The sequence below is a fragment of the Garra rufa genome, unplaced genomic scaffold, assembly GCF_049309525.1.
Source record: "Garra rufa unplaced genomic scaffold, GarRuf1.0 hap1_unplaced_025, whole genome shotgun sequence".
Lineage (NCBI taxonomy): Eukaryota > Metazoa > Chordata > Actinopteri > Cypriniformes > Cyprinidae > Garra > Garra rufa.
The window spans coordinates 159458-178122 of record NW_027394300.1 but is presented as its reverse complement, the minus strand read 5'-3'; the positions used below and the strand labels follow the sequence as shown (position 1 = coordinate 178122).

At 35.8% G+C, this 18665-nt stretch overlaps 2 protein-coding genes across 2 annotated transcripts; one reads left to right on the top strand and one right to left on the bottom strand.

Moving 5' to 3' along the window:
• Positions 1-1701: 1701 nt before the first annotated feature.
• On the top strand, positions 1702-9515 carry LOC141315368 (adhesion G-protein coupled receptor F2-like). The gene is made up of 18 exons (XM_073832700.1): positions 1702-1715; positions 2123-2183; positions 2492-2504; positions 2618-2758; positions 2909-3064; positions 3167-3216; positions 4548-4606; positions 4763-4899; positions 4986-5204; positions 5292-5522; positions 5638-5784; positions 5913-6112; positions 6207-6386; positions 7250-8566; positions 8656-8697; positions 8779-8811; positions 8912-8961; positions 9378-9515. The coding sequence occupies exons 1-17, from the start codon at positions 1702-1704 to the stop codon at positions 8948-8950; spliced, it is 3039 nt and encodes a 1012-aa protein (XP_073688801.1). The 3' UTR covers positions 8951-8961; positions 9378-9515.
• Positions 9516-9979: 464 nt separating this feature from the next.
• Positions 9980-18665, bottom strand: LOC141315373 (meprin A subunit alpha-like). Its single transcript, XM_073832704.1, has 14 exons — positions 18537-18665; positions 18388-18412; positions 18246-18299; positions 17323-17363; positions 17121-17196; positions 16920-17037; positions 16658-16833; positions 16288-16509; positions 16016-16162; positions 15408-15623; positions 12103-12549; positions 11844-12011; positions 10344-10530; positions 9980-10207 (listed from the first exon to the last, which is right to left on the bottom strand). Exons 1-14 carry the CDS (start codon positions 18585-18587, stop codon positions 10057-10059), a joined length of 2079 nt encoding a protein of 692 aa, XP_073688805.1. The 5' UTR covers positions 18588-18665; the 3' UTR covers positions 9980-10056.

The window sequence follows — 18665 nt, the reverse complement described above, 5'->3', positions numbered from 1 at the left end:
CTATTAATTACTTCCTTTACAGGAACTCCACTCCACCACAGATTTTAATTTGAATTTGAATGACCACACAGTCTGCATTTTGCATATGTCTGCTGTGTGCCTTTCTCATTTTGGTGAGTACACATCGAAAAAGATTATCTTTGAATTAGTCGCTGGTTTGACGTCAGTGTCTGAATACACAGGTAAGGATGTAAATTGTTGTGCTGCTGGGTTTGTGTTTACAGTTGCTCTGATGCACTTAATGATAAAGTTCCCAAAATGGTAAAAGTTCCCTTTCTAACCAATCTCCCTCATTATCTGAGCACTGAAGCTGATTTACAAGCGTACCATTCTTATTCTTTGTCAGGCAAGCTATTGCTATGGTAAACAGAAAATAAAAACAAACAAAAAAATACTCATAATCAGTACACAGGAAAACTTTTGAATATTTGAAATAGAATAGGATAAAACAATAGGAAATAAACAAATGATCGAACAAAATTCCCGCCTACGTTTTACATGGTTTCTTAAATGGAATTATTAACCTTCATGAGCATGTCTTGTCATTTTGAATGAGCATGCAAAGCAGATACATTTCCATGGATGCTTATTTAACAAACAAATACGTTTGAAGAAAACAAGACACTAATTTGCAAGTATGTTCCCTGACAATTAATCTTTTGTAAAATCTTTACTTTCACTAGATGTTCTACTAAATTTATGGCTGTTTACAGTAGTGTATGTTCACAGTAGAAAAAAAAAAGATCTTTTGAATCTGTATAGTTGACAGAATGTATGATGTAAATAATACAGCAGTTTGATATGAAGAGTTTGTATTGTATGGGATGGAAACCATTCACGTTAACTGTGGTACATGTTGATAACAATGCTTTTAATTCACTAACAATCATAATACGCTTTTACTCTATCTTACCCAACACATTCATGTTCTCCACAACAGCCAAATAATGAGGCTCAGTGATTTCACCTCATGCTGAATAAACACGGTCAGTGGAGATCCTGTGTGTTACCACATATTACCATAGTCATATGTGGGTTAGATGAGCTGAAAGTAGTGGTCACCATAACGGGCAAACAACCTCATCGTTGGAGGCTTAAAATAACAAATGATAAAAGATATAGTGAGGTTAATATATAAGAATGTCATTTCCCCTTCATCTAGGAGCAAATAGAATCTTCCAGATTGAAAGTAGGATTTTAGTTAAATGGACACTTTGAATTTAATTTGAATTGTGTCCATTTTTATTTATCAAACAATTTAGAAGCTTGAATTGGAATCATTTTGTACACTGGCCACATGGTGTTCAACATTCAGAAACAGCAGATCTTTCGTAAGTCTTATTTCGAATAGAAGGTTTAAACATGAAAATGATTTATCTAAATCAGCCACAAATGACAATCTAACCAAACATAGTTGGAAACAGCATGCAGCTCGGAGCTACATTTGTTAGCCAAATCTCAATGGAAAGTCTGAAGCCACGACTATTGTGTGCTAGCTTATCCAGGTGGCCTATGGACTTGGGGAATGTAAAATGCAAATCTTGGAGAGCTTTGTAAATTAGCTTTTGCCTGCCCCACTGCATTCGTCAACTTTCCTTAATTCTCATTCAGCAGCAACTTTCATTCTGGAAACTGGTTCACAGGGAACATGTTGTTATGACAAATAACATTGCCTAAAACTTGCTGATCCTCTCTTTTAAAATGCCGATTGCAAGGTCAGTATTTTGGTCCATTTGTTCTTCAGCTTATATTTTTATAGCAAAGCGGTTAAGGTTCTTATTTTAGAAGTCTTATTGAAAAAGTGTCATCTTTTGGTCTTCACAGAATATGTTCTCCAAGCTATTTTAATCCTCATTCCAATTCAACGAATTGATTGTTTTGAAAGAAAAGAAAATGTTTCCATGTGAATTTATTTAGCTGGTGTTTCGAAAGGCTGCGTTTAACTTTTGCAAAGTTGTGTTATTTGCATTGAGGTTTGATAAGTGAGAGATGGCATAGAGTATTATAATATAAAAATAGCTCCATTTTCTATCAATAGACATTTGGGCAAACAAGTTCAGAGAAAAGTTCCACTTAGAGGTTTGAGAATGTCTTTTAAAAGAATTCAATGTGATCTCTTTAGGACCAAGACACTGTCTGGTGCAGGAATGCTGCTTTTTGCTGCACTATTCATTTTTAGCCAAGTAAGTTGATAAAGGCAATATGCATGAAAGCAGATTTTATCCTGAATAATACAAATCATGAGTACTTGCCTGACTGCCACATGTTGTACCACATACTGCTCTGACTGATGATCATGTCACTGAATTAATTTTTAAACACCACGGTCATCAGCTATATACTTCAAATTTATTTAAATTTTAATATATACAGTATTTTTTGTATGTTCTCTCATAAATACTGTAAGAATTCCTCTATTGTTCATATGATCAGTTGTTTATGACTAAAAAATAAAAGTACTGACTGTTTTTTTCATTCTGTTACCTAACAGACTTCATATGTGGGTAAGTTTTCATTTTACCAGATACAGTCCTTTTCGAAATCTAGTTTTGAAAAGTTATATAATACACAAATAACATGCAGCAAATTTATAATTTTACAATGTATATGATTTCAGGGTCCACAGAAGTGACCCACTGGGCAGAGGTCATGATTGAGGGGAATAAAACCTTAAATGTTGCAGTCCATCTGCCTGGACTTATAGGGACTGTTCTGGATACAACAGGGGTAACAATCACAAACGCTGAAATAGCAGCAGGTAAGTTAAATCTACCATGATGCAAGTTATTTTTTCTGATTTTATTCTGTTTTAATTTACAATTCTATATGTAGATAAAACATTCAGTTTTGAAATCAATAAACATTTAAAATGGCAGATTTAATTTTTGTGTTTAATGTGTTGTTATAGAGTGTGAGATAATTGGTCAAAATTCAACATGCTGGTGTGGACCAGATTATGTGTGGAGCAATTTTGTGTGTGACAATGTAAATAAATGCTGCAATGTGCTGCAATGTGTGGCAAACATATCACACTTCACACCTTTGTGTCTGCCAAAAGTGAATGGTAAGTTGTCGATATACATTAAATTTAAGTAAAAGTCAGTTAGACGTCACATGTGCAATTCTGGACAACATTTATGATTGTTTCCCTCTGTGTACCCACTAGTTTCACTCATTGGCGTGCTCACCGGGAGCTCCGCAGTGGTCAATACCATGGTACTTTTGCATCTTATTGTTTGGTAAATGATTACTAGTTCTGAAATGCAGTATCCGTGGGCAGCTGCATAAATCTATAAAAATATTAAATATGGAAGGGAAAATACAATAAGTTGGTGAATAGAGCAAATATACCCCCATTTGGCAATCAGGACACCGAAGCTTAGGGATTTATTTTGCGATAAAGAACTACACACTGTATGACTGTACGTTGTCCCGCTTAAATAAATAAAGACACAAGCGCTAAATACTAATCTAAGATTAAATTAGTGAAATTAATTTAATTGTTAAATTAATTGTAGCTATCTGCTTCATAAAGCCGCAAAATATTTACAAATCTTTTATTTTGAATCAGTGGTTCGGAATTGTAGCGTCACGTAATTTCAGCAAACGAAGCTTCGTAATGTCATACTTTTTTTATGAACGTTTAAAAAATTGTTATGACCAGCAGGTGGCACCAGCCTGTAATGTTTGATTTTGATTCATCCAAGCAACTGTGTAAATTCCAAAGTTTCAAAAAGCTTAATTTCTCATATTACTTAAATATTATAATAACTGACGTTTTCTGTTGTCATTTTTAATAACTGAGGCGCAAGGTGGCGCCAGCAGCGTTTGAATAAAAAGAGTAAATTCGCGGAGTGATACGAAACACGCGAAAGTAGTGCTGGTTTCAAGTGATGAGTATACCGCTGGGTGGCGCTATTGGCTAAAAAGAAGCACTCAAGAGAGCAATGTACAGTCAATCCAAAATTTATTTGGGTAACTTCAACATTTTTACATTATGACAGTTTGTTTGCTATAGTTTAGAAAATAGCAATAAACTATGACAAGAAGGCAGAGTTAATCGGTGTCAGAACAAATTCATCTTGATAATGTCAGATAACTTTGATAGAAAGGTATGTAACAGATTACAATCAACCATAAAATCATTCAGCGGTTAGTATGACAATATTTACACAACTATCAGTACTTTATTGACTAATTACGAATCAATGCTTAATTTTGTTTAGTCTGTGGTGTAGGTTGCATTAGCAATTATAGAATAAACACTTTTTGGTCCCAAATTTTTATCAGTTTTACTGGTAGTCCACTGTATGAAAAATTGTTGGGTATAGTATGTCACACTTTGCTTTATTTTTCTATCCTCACTTACATGCACTATAGTGTCCTGCACCCACAAGTAAAAAAAAATATCCAAAAATTATATCTGGTGTCTGAATAGGTTTTGTTTTGACTGTATTTCTGAACAAAAAAAATGATGTAGGCTGACTGTAAATATATTTAGTTTTGACAAAGCTCATATTCATCATGTTAACATATCTGCTTTTCAGCTGCTGTCTGCTTTTAATGTGCTAAATGCCTTCAACGGATTGATTATGGAAGGCTCCCTGTAAGATACTCTTCTTATTCTTTTTTTTTAATCTTATATTTTATTTGCTTATCTAAATGTAAATAAAGTAGTAATAAAGACTTTAACTACTTTTTGTTTGATAACATCTACAGTGATTTGTAACCAATATCTTTGTTTTTCTGTTTTGTCACACAGTTACACAGGGTTAAATACATACGCTCACAATTTCACAGTGTCTCTGAGTTCTGTGTTTTCCACCCCCAAAGTTCAAAGCATAATTTCTACGCTGCTAATGGATCCAACCATTTACAGCCTCAGTGTTAAGTCACTAGGTAAAACACCAACATTTTTAGCCACTTGTCCGATCTAGTAGGAACCCAATCTTTTTACCATCACAGTATTTTGTTTTCTTTTGCAGGCATGGTATACATGGAGGCACCTGCAGGGAAAGTGTGTTATAATTCAAGACAGCAGCTGAACTGTACCAGTATAGAGGCTATGAGCAAGTGTGTGTGGCAGATGACCAGAGACGATGTAGCAACATTGACTCTGGGACCAGGGAGTGAAGTACAGCTGTCAGATACTTGCACAGAACTCTCAACAGTCTCACTTCTAAAGACAAATGGATACTGGTCGGGTATGTCAGGTTAAATGCAGTTATGAGTCAAGCAGGATGCTATTTATGTTACTTTTGTTCTGAGTTCTCATTTTCTTGATATTCCAGGAACATACATCTGCCTTTTTGTCAGTGGGAACATAGCTCACATGGCCATGGCACCTATTTCAATCGCACTTCTGCCAGAGGTCATTAATGTGACAAGCACTCCACAAACTGCAGACTGTTCTGCATCATCAACCGCCAAAGTTACCATTTTATGCTCCATCGAAAACAGCACTGAAACCTACAAACCCATACTAAAACTCGGAAGTGCTGAACTTACACCAGCTAAAGAAGGTAAGGCTTTAATTATACTATAAATCTCTTATTGAACTGAATGTAAAGCGGAATGTATTGCACTTATGCATAACTGAAAGCGAACACAAATAAAAATGTGATCCTTTTTTTGCAGAGCTGAACGGAATCATTAAATATACAGCAGAATTCACTGTTGATTGTGCGGCAGACAGCAAACCAAGTTCACTTGAGGCCAATTGCATTTTAGAGAACTCTTTGAGTCAGCTGCGAAATCGCACAATAAGAGTACCAATTCTTTATCGTAAGTACTTAAAGTCATTTTTTACTAATGCAAAAATGTACGCCATTGTACAAAACTCCTTGGTGACTGGTAAAGTAAAAAAATTAAAAATAAATGTTTGTTTGTTTGTTTGTTTGTTTGTTTTGTAGCCTCTGACCTGTTTTGTGCAGAGGAATTAATTGAAGACAGAAAATGGCCAAAAACCAAGAATAATGAAACAGCCATTATAGACTGTGTTGCGACAGGAAGGCAGGGCTCAATGAAACGCAAATGCAATGGGAAAATATGGGGGGAAGAAGTCTCTCTGTGCGTTAAAGCTGTCCTGAATAATGTAGCTTTGCAAGCAAAGGTATGCAAATCTAGAAGAGGTGACTAATGCTGAGTCACTTGAAAACTTTACTGTGTGTTTACCGTGGAAATGTCTCATTTTTATCTCACTCTAGGATTTTGAAAAAGGCCTCGGAGCAACACCAGAGGGCGCTCAGTATATCTTTCAGAGCTTGAAAAACAACACATCTGAAGAGAGTGAGAACAGTTTTGGCGATGTCAAGACTGCAGTTACTGTTTTCGAAACTATGAACAAGGCCTCAGCAAACATGCCATTAGGCGAGAACCTTCTTGCAGTAAGCATTTCAACCATTTCACTCACTTCTGACAGCTCACAATTATTATATGTTTCATCTGAAATGCAACTCAGATTCTAACCTTATCAAAATGGTCATATACAGTCAAAAGTTTTTGAACAGTAAGATTTTTAAAGTTTTTGAAGAAGTCTCTTCTGCTCACAAAGCCTGCATTTATTTGATCCAGCAAAAACAGTAACATTTTGAAATATTCGTACTATTTAAAATAACTTTTCTATTTAAAAATGTTTTAAAATGTAATTTATTCTTGTGATTTCAAAGCCAACTTTTTTTCATCATTACTCCCGTCACATGATCCTTCAGAAATCGTTTTAATATTCTGATTACCCTGGTGAAAAAACAGTTATGTTGAAAATAGCTGAGTAGATTTTTTTCAGGTTATATATATACTGACTCCAAGCTTTTGAATGGTATAGTGTATAATGTTACAAAAGCTTTTTTATTTCAGATAAATATATATTTGAGGTAATTTCTTTGGGTCTTTCAATTCATCAAAGAATCCTGAAAAAATGTACTCAACTGTTTTACATATTGATACAGCAGTTCTGCATATTAGAATGATTTCTGAAGGATCATGTGACACTAAAGACTGGAGTAATGATGCTGAAAATTTAGTTTTGATCACAGGAATAGGTTACATTTAAAATATATATTCATAACAGAAAACAGTTATTTTAAATAGTAAAAAAATATTACAACATTTTACTGTTTTTGCTGTACTTTGAAGTAAATAAATGTAGGCTTGGTGAGCAATTTTTAAGAAACATTAAAAATCAAAAACGTTTTACTGGTAGTGTACCTGACATATTTGCAGTTACAGTAAAAAATCTGTTCTCTTCAAGGATTTCATCGACTCAGCCAGCAGCATGTTGAACGTAAGCTGGGAAGTGGGAGATGAGGAAGAGAGCGGTGCACTGGCCTCACAATATCTGTCATCCGTAGAAGGCCTCGTGAAGAGCATCCGAATAAACGCCAGCGAGGGCTACAACTCCACAAACATTCAGCTTCAGATCTGCCGAAGCGGCAGCTCTTGCAACAGAACCGTTTTCAACGTGGACGTTGAGCTGAATGCAACAGCAGATATGGTAAAGACCGTAGGATTACAGTACTTGGCCAACCGCATGCCAAATCTGGGCTACGAGGATGCTATCTTTCCGAGCATAGTCGTATCCAGCACAGTTGAGAACAACACTCAGTCGTCAGTGAACATCAGACTGGCTTTTCCAAATGAAGACGCCGGAAGTGCTTCATTGACCTGCGTGTTCTGGAACGTCACAGAGCAAAGATGGTCAGACGAGGGCTGCGATTTCGTTAAAGGCCCCGGGAACCTCCTCTACTGCGAATGCAATCATCTCACCTCCTTCTCCATGCTCATGTCTAAGCATTCAGTAAGCATGCCTTTTCTAGATCAGCTAACGTACGTCGGACTGGGGGTCTCCATATGCTCTCTTATCATCTACATCATCATTGAGTGTTTGGTCTGGAGCGCCGTTGTCAAATCCAGCCTCTCCCACTTCCGGCACACTTCTCTCCTCAACATCTCTCTGTGTCTGCTTTTGGCCGATGTCAGCTTCTTGGCTTCCTCCTTCCCATCAATCCTAAATGAAACCCTGTGTCTTGTTTTGGTGGTGGCCAAGCATTACTTCTTCCTTGCGATGTTCTTTTGGATGCTGTGTCTGAGCGTCATGTTGGTCCACCAGCTCATTTTCGTCTTCAGCCACCTTGGGAAAAAGGTGTACATGATCATCGGATTCACCATTGGCTACGTTTGTCCGACAATAACTGTGGCTGTCACTTATGTGTACTACGACCAAGCAAGCGACATCCCGTACTACAGCTCTAAAACGTGCTGGCTTACCTACCAGTCAGCCATGCAGGGATCCATCCACGCATTTCTCTTCCCAGTCGGGACCATCGTGCTGGTGAACCTGTTCTCCATGGTGGTGGTCATTGCAACCGTTCTAAAGCCATCTGGAGCTGAGACCAACAAAAAGAGTGACAAAGATGCGGCGAAAAGCATCATCAAAGTCATTATCTTTCTCACGCCTGTTTTTGGTGGGACATGGATTCTGGGGCTTTTTGTGTTTCTGATGGACGACTTTACACAGTTTATTACATACGTAGTGCATTATGCATTCACCATTGTCAACTCCCTGCAGGTATTCACTAGTTTCTCCATGCAAATTATAATACTTAAAATAGCACATGTATTTAATCATTTATATCTGATATCATCTATACCTTCCAGGGCTTCTTCATCTTGTTGACAGGATGTTTTGCAGAAAAAAGGGTATGTACTGATACTGACATTACAGCTTTTTTGTATAGCTGGTATCACTGCACACTGACATGTTTCTTTTTTTCCCTTCAGGTCCGAGATGAAATATTGAGAATAGTTCTAGGGGTAAGTTCTGCGGAGCACATCAAATCTTGATTTGTAAAGAATAGTGCAATAATTTGCTGAAAACATGTTTAAAAATATATAATTGATTTCCTTCTATCAGAAATCAGGAAAAGAAGGAGCAACAACATCCACCAAATAAATGATCACAAGGTAAGTCTTTGGATATGCCTCAATTTCCTTGTTTGATTTAGAACCAGGAGGGATTATGTAAGGGAAATTCAAATCAAGCCACATTTATTTTTATAGTGCTTGATACACAGTAATAAATACACACAGCAGTTTTACATAAGGCAACAATGTCATTATTCACACCAGTTTGGTTTAAATGTTGATTCAGTTTAGTTCAGTAACAATGTCAATGATGAAAAGTTCATCAATTATGAAACAAATTCAATTTAGCTGTCAAGCAGCTCTACGGAAGACAATAGTGTCATTACTTAACTCAGGTCAGTCACTGTTTATTCAATTCTGTCAGTGTTCATCCATTCAACAGCAGCTCTACAGAAGCCAACAAAAATCCTTTTAGAAATGTCTTTAATAAATTTTGTTTCCAATTTGTATTGCAGAAGGAACATGTAAACAAATTACGGGACATTGATCCACCTCTTAACCCATGGCAGCAACAAAAATAGGAGAAGGGGCGCAACTATTTGGTGAAGACCTAAAAGTACTTCTTGTACTTTAAAAGACTTAACATCTTTGGAACAAAGTATAGGCTGTGGTCAATTTTATTTACTGCATAAAATTAGGAACAAACAATAAGAAACAGATACAAAAAAATATAATAGATGGTCATGTTTGTGTTTTTAAAAGAACAATATAAGTGCTGCTGTATATATGTAGCAATAATCTGTAGTTTTCTACTTTGATTGTTGTCTTTTATTTAACGCTGTCACTCTACATGCAATGTAAAAAGTGGTCACCTAACTTAGTTGTAAGCTGACTAGTTTTAGCTCTGCTTTTATTTTGCAAAACATAAGGAACTATGACATCAACTTCTATGTACTATTTAGTAATTCTGACAAAATATCTGAAGAACCAAAGTTAATTTAACACATAATAAGCGTGCTTCTTGAGCTTGACACATAATTTGTTGTTTTTGTTTTTTCTCTTGTTAGACCTATTTCCTTGTTTCTTGTAAAGGGATATGGAAAATAGAGAGATGAGATTGTTAATAAAGATGTTTATTGTAAAATGATTCATCAATAAAATACTTTGCTTATCAAAGAGTGATGTCAAATATGTTTAGTTCTGCCTGTAGACCACAGCAATAATGCCGACAGTAAGAGCTATAGTTCCTGCAGCACCACCGATCAGAACTCCCAGAATTCCTCCATCAATGCGCTGTTTCTCACAGGTGTCTCCTGTGTACACAATAGCCTGTCCAGAGGCGCACCTGCAGAAACAAAAGCAATTTATATATAAACAACTAATTTTGTAGAATGACCCCTGATGCAACTCATGCAACCCAAGTGGGACACTTCAGAAAAGAGATAACAGCTAAGATAACAGTCAGATTTAGGTGCACTAACCTGCAAGTTGCTTTCCCCTGATGCACAACACATGCTCCTCCATTATGGCAGGGGTTTGGCTGACATGGTTCACTGATTGCTCGTGGCTGCCGGACTTTTGGTCTTTCATAGCTTTCTTCTACAGGTTGGGGGTTGCGTGAGAGGTTGGGTTTTATTGGAACTTCTGATTTTATAAGATGTGCCAAATCTGGTTGTAAAAGAACATACTTTTCATAATTAGCAAATATGTTCATTACAAGAGTTGTAAATATACAGCACTAATAATTATGGGGATGGTTGGAACAGTTTTGCACTATACTCAGTAGGCCTGGTTTTGACACAAATTTCATGATTCCTTTGTGGTCGCAAGATTTAATTTGATTCAATATTGATTATTTTGGAAATATATCAGATACAGGTACAGCACATGTCTTCACATGTTTTCTCAAGGAAATAAAAAACATTCAACTACACTCTTAAAAATAAAGGTGCTTTGAAAGGTTCTTCAAGCGATGCCATAGAAGAACCATTTTGGTTCCACAAAGAACCATTCAGTCAAAGGTTCTTTGAAGAACCATCTTTTTCTTACCTTTTTATAATCTGAAGAACCTTCTTTCGCCACTTTGGTGAAACAGAAAGGTTCTTCAGATATTTAAGGTTCTTTATGGAACCATTTAGACGAAAAGGGTTCTTCTATGGCATTGTGAAACACCTTTATTTTTAAGAGTGTAATGCATGCAAAATATACATGAGAGATAGTTGGTCCTACATAAGGTTAAAATGAAATGATTTCTATACAAACACTTAAATTACATTCTATGAAGTTTTGACAATAATAAAGTTATAATTACATAATTATATTTCTACTTTTTTGAAATATAAACATTCAAATGGTGTCAGTCATAAAAACTTGACAGATTTTTTTTTTTTTTACATAAATTAAACATTGAAGAACAGTAAAAATTATGAATATGTTATATGGTGCATATATTTAGCAAAACTGACTAACTAGCTGACGAGTTTATAGTCACCAAATAGGTTTTTCTGACATAAAAGTGACATTACGTGACATTGTTTACAAGCTATTATACTGACTTCTTTCTGTGGTTGCAAAATGATTAAGTGATTACATTAAACAGGATACGTATTTCAGTAAGTTGTACTCTTCCATTTAACATACATTCTGATGTTCATTCATATTTATTTCATGCTCTAACTGGTATTAAAGCGGATGAGATAATCAGTTCACCTGCACTTTGTGCTGCAGATTCTCACTACAACAATCTGACATTCCACACTGAACAGGGCCAAAACTGTATTGTTTAAATACTGTAACAAAATGGACAGAATTTAAAATCTGAGACTTTGTTTCACATCTAAAGTAACAAAGCACAAAGCTTATTGTAATTTATACAATTTTCCCTTCATTAACTGAAAACAGTCTAGACTAATTGATTCTTGGGATTTAAGAATTTAAGAATCAATATAAATTAAAATCATAATATATTAAGATTTTCTCACCATTAAAATTAACGGTAATAATCAGGTCGTCGTTCTTGAGGAAGTCCCTCCTGCGAAGCTGATCGTGCGAGATAAATGTGCCCCAGCCAAACTCTGGACCTCTGAAGCATGGGCAACTTTCGTCCCATTCTTCAAATGTAGATGGTTTACTCCACCGCGAGTCAGCATCTAAGTGAGTGATTCAACAGGTTCTATTAAATCATTCAGAAATCAAAGTGAAATATGACAGATAGATAGACAGACAGACAGACAGACGCACCAGTGGTGAAGCTTCTGCTGTTAGACATTTGAAGTGTTGTATCTGGATTTTGATCCATAACCGTTATAGTAACTTGACGATTCTCTGCAGGCCATTCTAATACTGCATCATTCTCACCACTAAAGAGGTGAAATGTGATCCCAACATACTCTTCGGATGAGTTTTTCCTGCCGTTTGGATAAACATTAATTCCATAAGCATAACCCTCAGAGCTGTAAAAACGGTGAGTCTGAACTTTTTCACCATGTGGGATAGTATTGAGGAGGTTGGTGAAGTTCTGAATCCTCCAGACTGCATTTGGGCATGATGTTTCAGTCAGAGTAATGTCATCTATAAAGATCGCTCCTGATGTCTTGTTGGAGCCAACAACACCCTGGAAGAAGTATCTGAACTTTTCCTCAACATTTAGAGTGACGTGTGCAATTTTCCATGACTCGTCCCCATCCCCTGAAGAAATAAAAAAACACACAGTATTCAATATATAATAAGTAGTGTCTATATTGTGTTGGTGATATCAGAAAAGACATTTCAGTCATTTGTCAGCAGTCAATAGATAAGTCAAATTTGTTTGTATAGTGTCTTTGACAGTAGATATTTTTCAAAAGCAGCTTTACAGAAAATCCCTATTATCGTCATGCCTTACAGTCACTTTCAGCAAATTAGAGCTGGGGATTGATAATAGTTTGTTTTGCACGATAACATATAGCTGGTTTATGCTGGTTCTTTGCTGGTTTATGTTGGTACTGGTCCTTAGCTGGTCATGTGCTGGTCCTAAGCTGGTCTCTCCTGCTCAAGACCAGCGCATGACCAGCATAAACCAGCTAAGGACCAGCATAAACTGACTTAGGACTCGCTAAAACCAGCATCCTAGCATCAAAACCTACCTAACCAGCATATTCTGTTTTTTTCAACAGGGTATGGACGTCATATGCATTCTAATGGGTTCCACTACAAATACTATTACCATCATTACATTACAACTTTTAACCATTTAAGACAGTTTTCTGTAGTGTGTTTTGGGACATATTCCATTAGGATTTAGTGGTTTTAAAAGGTGCTAATAGAGAGCAACCAGTTACCAGTACAAACCCACATGGTCTATTACAGTCCCATTATAACCAGTAAAACCATTACAAATTTGTAAGGGTGTCTGTTTGTTTGTTTTTTTCCTTGTTTTTTTTTTTTTTTAAGAAAGGTACTGTAGTATTTATGCAGACATACATTTCCAACTTTATACGAAGAGCTGGGCGATAATTAAAGTTATATTTTGCCACAAATTTTAAGAGAAACAAGCGTAGCCATCTTTACAATTGTCTTTGAACCTCTGTTTTTGCTGTAGTAGCCTATATTTCTTTGACATTCCAGTCCAAAACTAATTAGCATTAACCAGCTAACGAAAATTTTATTTTTTATTATTTTATTAAATATGTTCAAAGCGGATGTAATAACAAATGTAAGACTGGGAAGATATCAAAACGAGCGGTTCATTTATAAATCTGTATTCATAGGGTGACCATATTCTGAGAATCCAAAAAGAGGACAACGTAGGAAATTTGTTGCTAATAAATTATGTAATAAAAAAACATTCATTAATAAAAATCATCACCCTCATGTCGTTCCAAAACTGTATGGCTTACTTTCTTCTGTGGAACACAAAAGATATTTTGTATAATGAAACCAAACATATTTGGTCACCCTTGATTTCTACTCTATAGACAAAAAAGTTTTGAATTTCTCAAAGTATCTTCCTTTGTTACACAGAAGAAAAAGGTTCATACAGGATTGAAATTATTGAAATTACATGATGTTGAGTAAATGATGACAATTTTTATTTTTGGGTAAACTGTCCCTTTAAGAACTTTATTATGTATAGTAAACACCTAATTTATATAAGACCCATATTTAATTCTTTAATCAGGCTCTTATTGAATTAACATTTTACTCCAATTAAAACGAATTACAACTAAAAATTAAAAGAAATTATTGATTAGAATAGTAGTAAGACGGTGGTCACAAGAAAACATTAGTTATATGGTTTTTAAAATTAAATAGTAATTATAAACTATGAAATTTGTAATAATTTTGTTTTGACAGTAATTATTTATTGGCATTTTCCACTTTACTTCATCATGCAGTATCCAGTGTCGTGGCTGTTTTCAGCCAGCCCAGCAGAACTTACAGAACCTTTAAAGTGCATATTGCAGGTTAAAAAAAAATTCGAGATAAACATATATTCGTGAATGAAAATACTATACGAACCGTTAATGCACTATTTGAAAATATTTTACAAGACCTAAGGGCACAAATTTAGAAGACAAAGTGACGGTTTCCTTGACCGCTCTCAAAAACAACTTTTTTTTCCACACCGCGTCATATGACGTCACGAGAGGGAGTCGTTCGCCTAGCTCTGTTGCTATTCAGTAGGAGCAGTCGTGAGTTAGTGTGTTTTCAGTAGTTATTTTTTATTTCAATTGATCATCGTCATGTTAAATTATTGTGTTTATGGAGGCTGCACAAACTCCAGCCTGTCAGGACATCGTGTCCACGGGTTTACTTACAATAAAAAGAACGGTGCTATCTTCCGTATCTGGGTGCGTTTGTGCGGATGAAGTGACTGGCCTATACTAATGCATCTGCTTCGAAGAACGCGTTCACTTTACACTGGAGGATTATCATCCCGGCGATATGATGCAGTTCAACATGAGATGCTGAAGCAAGAACCAAGTGAGGCTCAGAGCCGGTGCAGTTCCTTCGGTGTATACAGCAGCTTCATCTGTTCTCATATCACATGACTGTATAACACAATTCTGTGTGTTATCTGAATGGATCAAGCAACTTACACTGTTTATCACTGTACATCGTGGCAGAAGCGCAGCGCGCGTTCGTCAGCACTGTGCGGGTGATTGATCCCACCGCTTCACACTTTTCGGCTATTTGCGGTTTTGAATGCGCTATAATTTAAAATAGCGCCTAATATGGGGGAGGTCTCCCTCGCTTCGGTGATCGGCCCACTGGGAATGTCCCGGTGCTCCCGATGGCCAGTTCATACCTGCAGGTACCTCAGAATAATGCCGGTGGGTAGTGGCTGCATTTAAAGTGTTTAATTAACGACGGTCAGTGAAATGAGGTAAAAAAAAAAAAAAAAACGGACATTTTATGATATTTTACAAAATCCCCCCGGACATAATTTTATAGCCAAAAAGGAGGACATGTCCGGGTAAAAGAGGACGTATGGTCACCCTAGTATTCATGCTGTGGTAATACAAACCGGAAGACAATGAGCGCAGTATATCGCGTTAACTGACCTGTGATTGTGTGAACTTTGCTGACTTTGCGAACATTTCCGGACCCATCATCCTTTCTGACCCAAATGATGAGCTGGTCTCCAGGGTCTCCATTCATCTTGTAGAAAAACTGAAGGCACTGCTGGTTCCTCTTGGGGTAAAGAATCCGTGACTCCAACAAAGCACTGTAACCCTCAGCTTTGTTAGCGGTGTCAAACTTCATATAATAGCCTGCATCTAATAACAATTAATCATATTGGTTATGCAAATGGATTTTAACTGCATTAAAACTGTTGGAGCTTTAATATATTGAATATTGTTGCCACATTGTGCATTTAAATATTTAAGAAAACAATATTTTGCTAATTCAGAAGAGAATTTAAATGGCAATAATAATAATAGTTTTGGATTGTAATTTGTAATATCTTGGAAATGTTGGTTAGACTGGACAATTATTTTTAAAAATCTGTTATATTTTACACCATGTAAGGTATTTTCCATCAAAAATGTGATATTTATTAAATAATACAATGTTTAAAAAAAGCCCTTAATGTTGAGCCCAGACATTGCCTTATTCTTTAAACTGAATTTAAACCATTTCAACTGAAATTCTCAAAATGTATTTGTACCTCTGCATTGTCCTCCAAGTGTGTGGTCTTTTCCATCTGTAGAGCTCAAAGCCTGGACCCAGTCAGCGTTATCCTCATCATACTGAATCATTCCGCAAATGTTGATCTGCTCAAAGGCACATTGATCCAAGAGAGTGATGGATGCAGCTGAAAGAAACCAAGTCGATATGGCAATTCTGCAGGTATGAAATATCTATGTTTTATTTGCTTTTCAGACATGCACAAAATATGTTCATGTTTGTAAGAGGTAGTTGTTGCATTTTCTAACTTACTGCATTCATACATGCGATTCAGTCTTTCCAGATCAAGAGCGCTGAAGTCTAAGCGCTGTCCTATTATGTTATTAAAGGCAGGAATGGTGGTGGTTATGGTGGGAATATCAGGGTCCTTGTTGAAAGACAGAGGCCTGTAGTGCATGATGGACTCGTAATCATAGGGTGTGTTTAAGTCGGTTATGAAATCATCCTCATACTTATTGAAATTGTGCTCTTTTCCTGCACAAATGTGGGTGAGAATAGAATAGTGGCATTACATTTTTTTTCCATCCTTCACAATAAATTTGCAATGCAATAAACAAATTTGCGTGAGCAATAATAAGCAACTAAATTATAAAAGGAGATGTTATTATAACATGCAGATAACCTGGAATGATCTGATCCCACCAAATGTGTACATAGTCATCCCTGTCTGAACGAGACTGCTCATGGTAGAAACCCAGTGCGTGCAGAATTTCATGTTCTACGATGGCCTTGGTGTCACATCTGTCCCCTATGGAGATGTTTTGCCCTGTCTTTAGATCTCCAACAAATGACCAACATCTGTAACAATAAGAAATAATATTAACATTTTATGTTATGGATATTCCTACTTTCTTCACATATTAGACAGGTTGAATTTTACTTACCCATCCAGCTTTATGAAAGAAATGTAGGTGCTCTCTCCTTCATAGGGCTTAAAGTCCACACAAGACTTAAGACGATACATTTCAAATGCTTGAAGGATCACTCCTTTTGCATTAAGATCTAAACAAGTGAAGCTTTATGAATTGTCCCATCTTAAAAATTAGTTTCTTGTGAGCATTTGCTCTAATAGAAAATAAGCTTACCCAAACTATCTGTGAGGATGTATGGAATGGGAAACTGCCATCTCGCTTTTTCATTTAATATGGCATTTCTTCTTGGCTGGGAGATAAGATTTTGTTTGAGGAATGATCAAAATAGTGATGATGAGATTGAATAGTAAATACAGTAAAATAAGGGAAGTAGAGATTTGAACAATAGATTTTTGTTTTAAAAGGAAAGACTTACATCTCCAGCAATATCTCCTTCAAACAAATCTCTTTGGGAATCTGAACAAATTAAACTTATTTTATTGAACTGACAAATACAATGTACAGTTGAAGTAAAAAGTGTACATACACTTTTCAGAATCTGCTAAATGTTAATTAATTTAACGAAATAAGAGGCATCATACAAAATGCATGTTATTTTTTTATTTAGTACTGACCTAAATAAGACATTTCACATAAAAGACGTTGACATATAGTACATAAGAGAAAATTATGCATGAAGAGCTGGGGGTGAAAACTTTTGAACAGAATGTGTACATTTTCTTATTTTGCCTAAATATCATATTTTTCATTTAGTACCGCCCTTCAGAAGCTGCAGAAGGTACTAACATGTTTCCCTCAGAAGACGATATAAGTTAAATTTACCCTAATCTTCGCTCTTAATGCATCCTATTTCCTTCTGGAGCATCAGTGAGTGTTTGAACCTTCTGTAATAGTTGCATATGAGTCCCTCAGTTGCCCTCAGTGTGAAAAGATGGTTTTCAAAATCATACAGTCATTACTGGAAAGAATTCAAATACACAAAAAATGCTGAAAAACCCAAGAATTTGTGGGAACTGAAGGACACAAGGCAGTTTAACTGTTCAGGAAAAACTGTGGATCATTCAGGTAACAACACAGTAATAAGAATCGTGTATGTAATCTTTTGAACAGGGTCATTTTTTCATAAATGCAACTATTATTTTCTCTTGTGGACTATATGTAAGTATTTTTAATGTGAAACATCTTATTCAGGTCAGTGCTAAATAAAAAATAACATGCATTTTGTATGATCCCTTACTTTGGTAAAATAACATTTTGAAGATTCTGCAATGTGTATGTAAACTTTTGACTTCAACTGTATAATATGAATTTTAATAAAGTTTCTGGCATTTTACTAACCCAAATTAATTTCAAGAATGTCCTCCCGTAATTCACCTGCATCTGCATCCTCACCTAACATTTAATAAAGCATAAATATCTGTAAGAGTCACTTTAAATACTATAGATAACACTTATCAATAAAACATCCAAAATATTGTACCATATTGAGTTGGAAGAGCATGCGCCTGCAAGGTAGATTGATTATAGATTAGATTAATATATTTACATAGGTTGTGTTTTCTTTACCATAATTCAAAATGTGTTTTTCATAAAAAAAAAAAAATCAATAATAATGATGTTTGAAAATACCTTAAACGTGAGAAGTACCATGAAGGGAATGATTCTCCACACAGAGTCCATGTTAACTCCCGGAGACGAGAACAGAGTTTAGAGCACTTATACAAACATATGAATAAAGTCAGAGTTGAAGTAGTACTT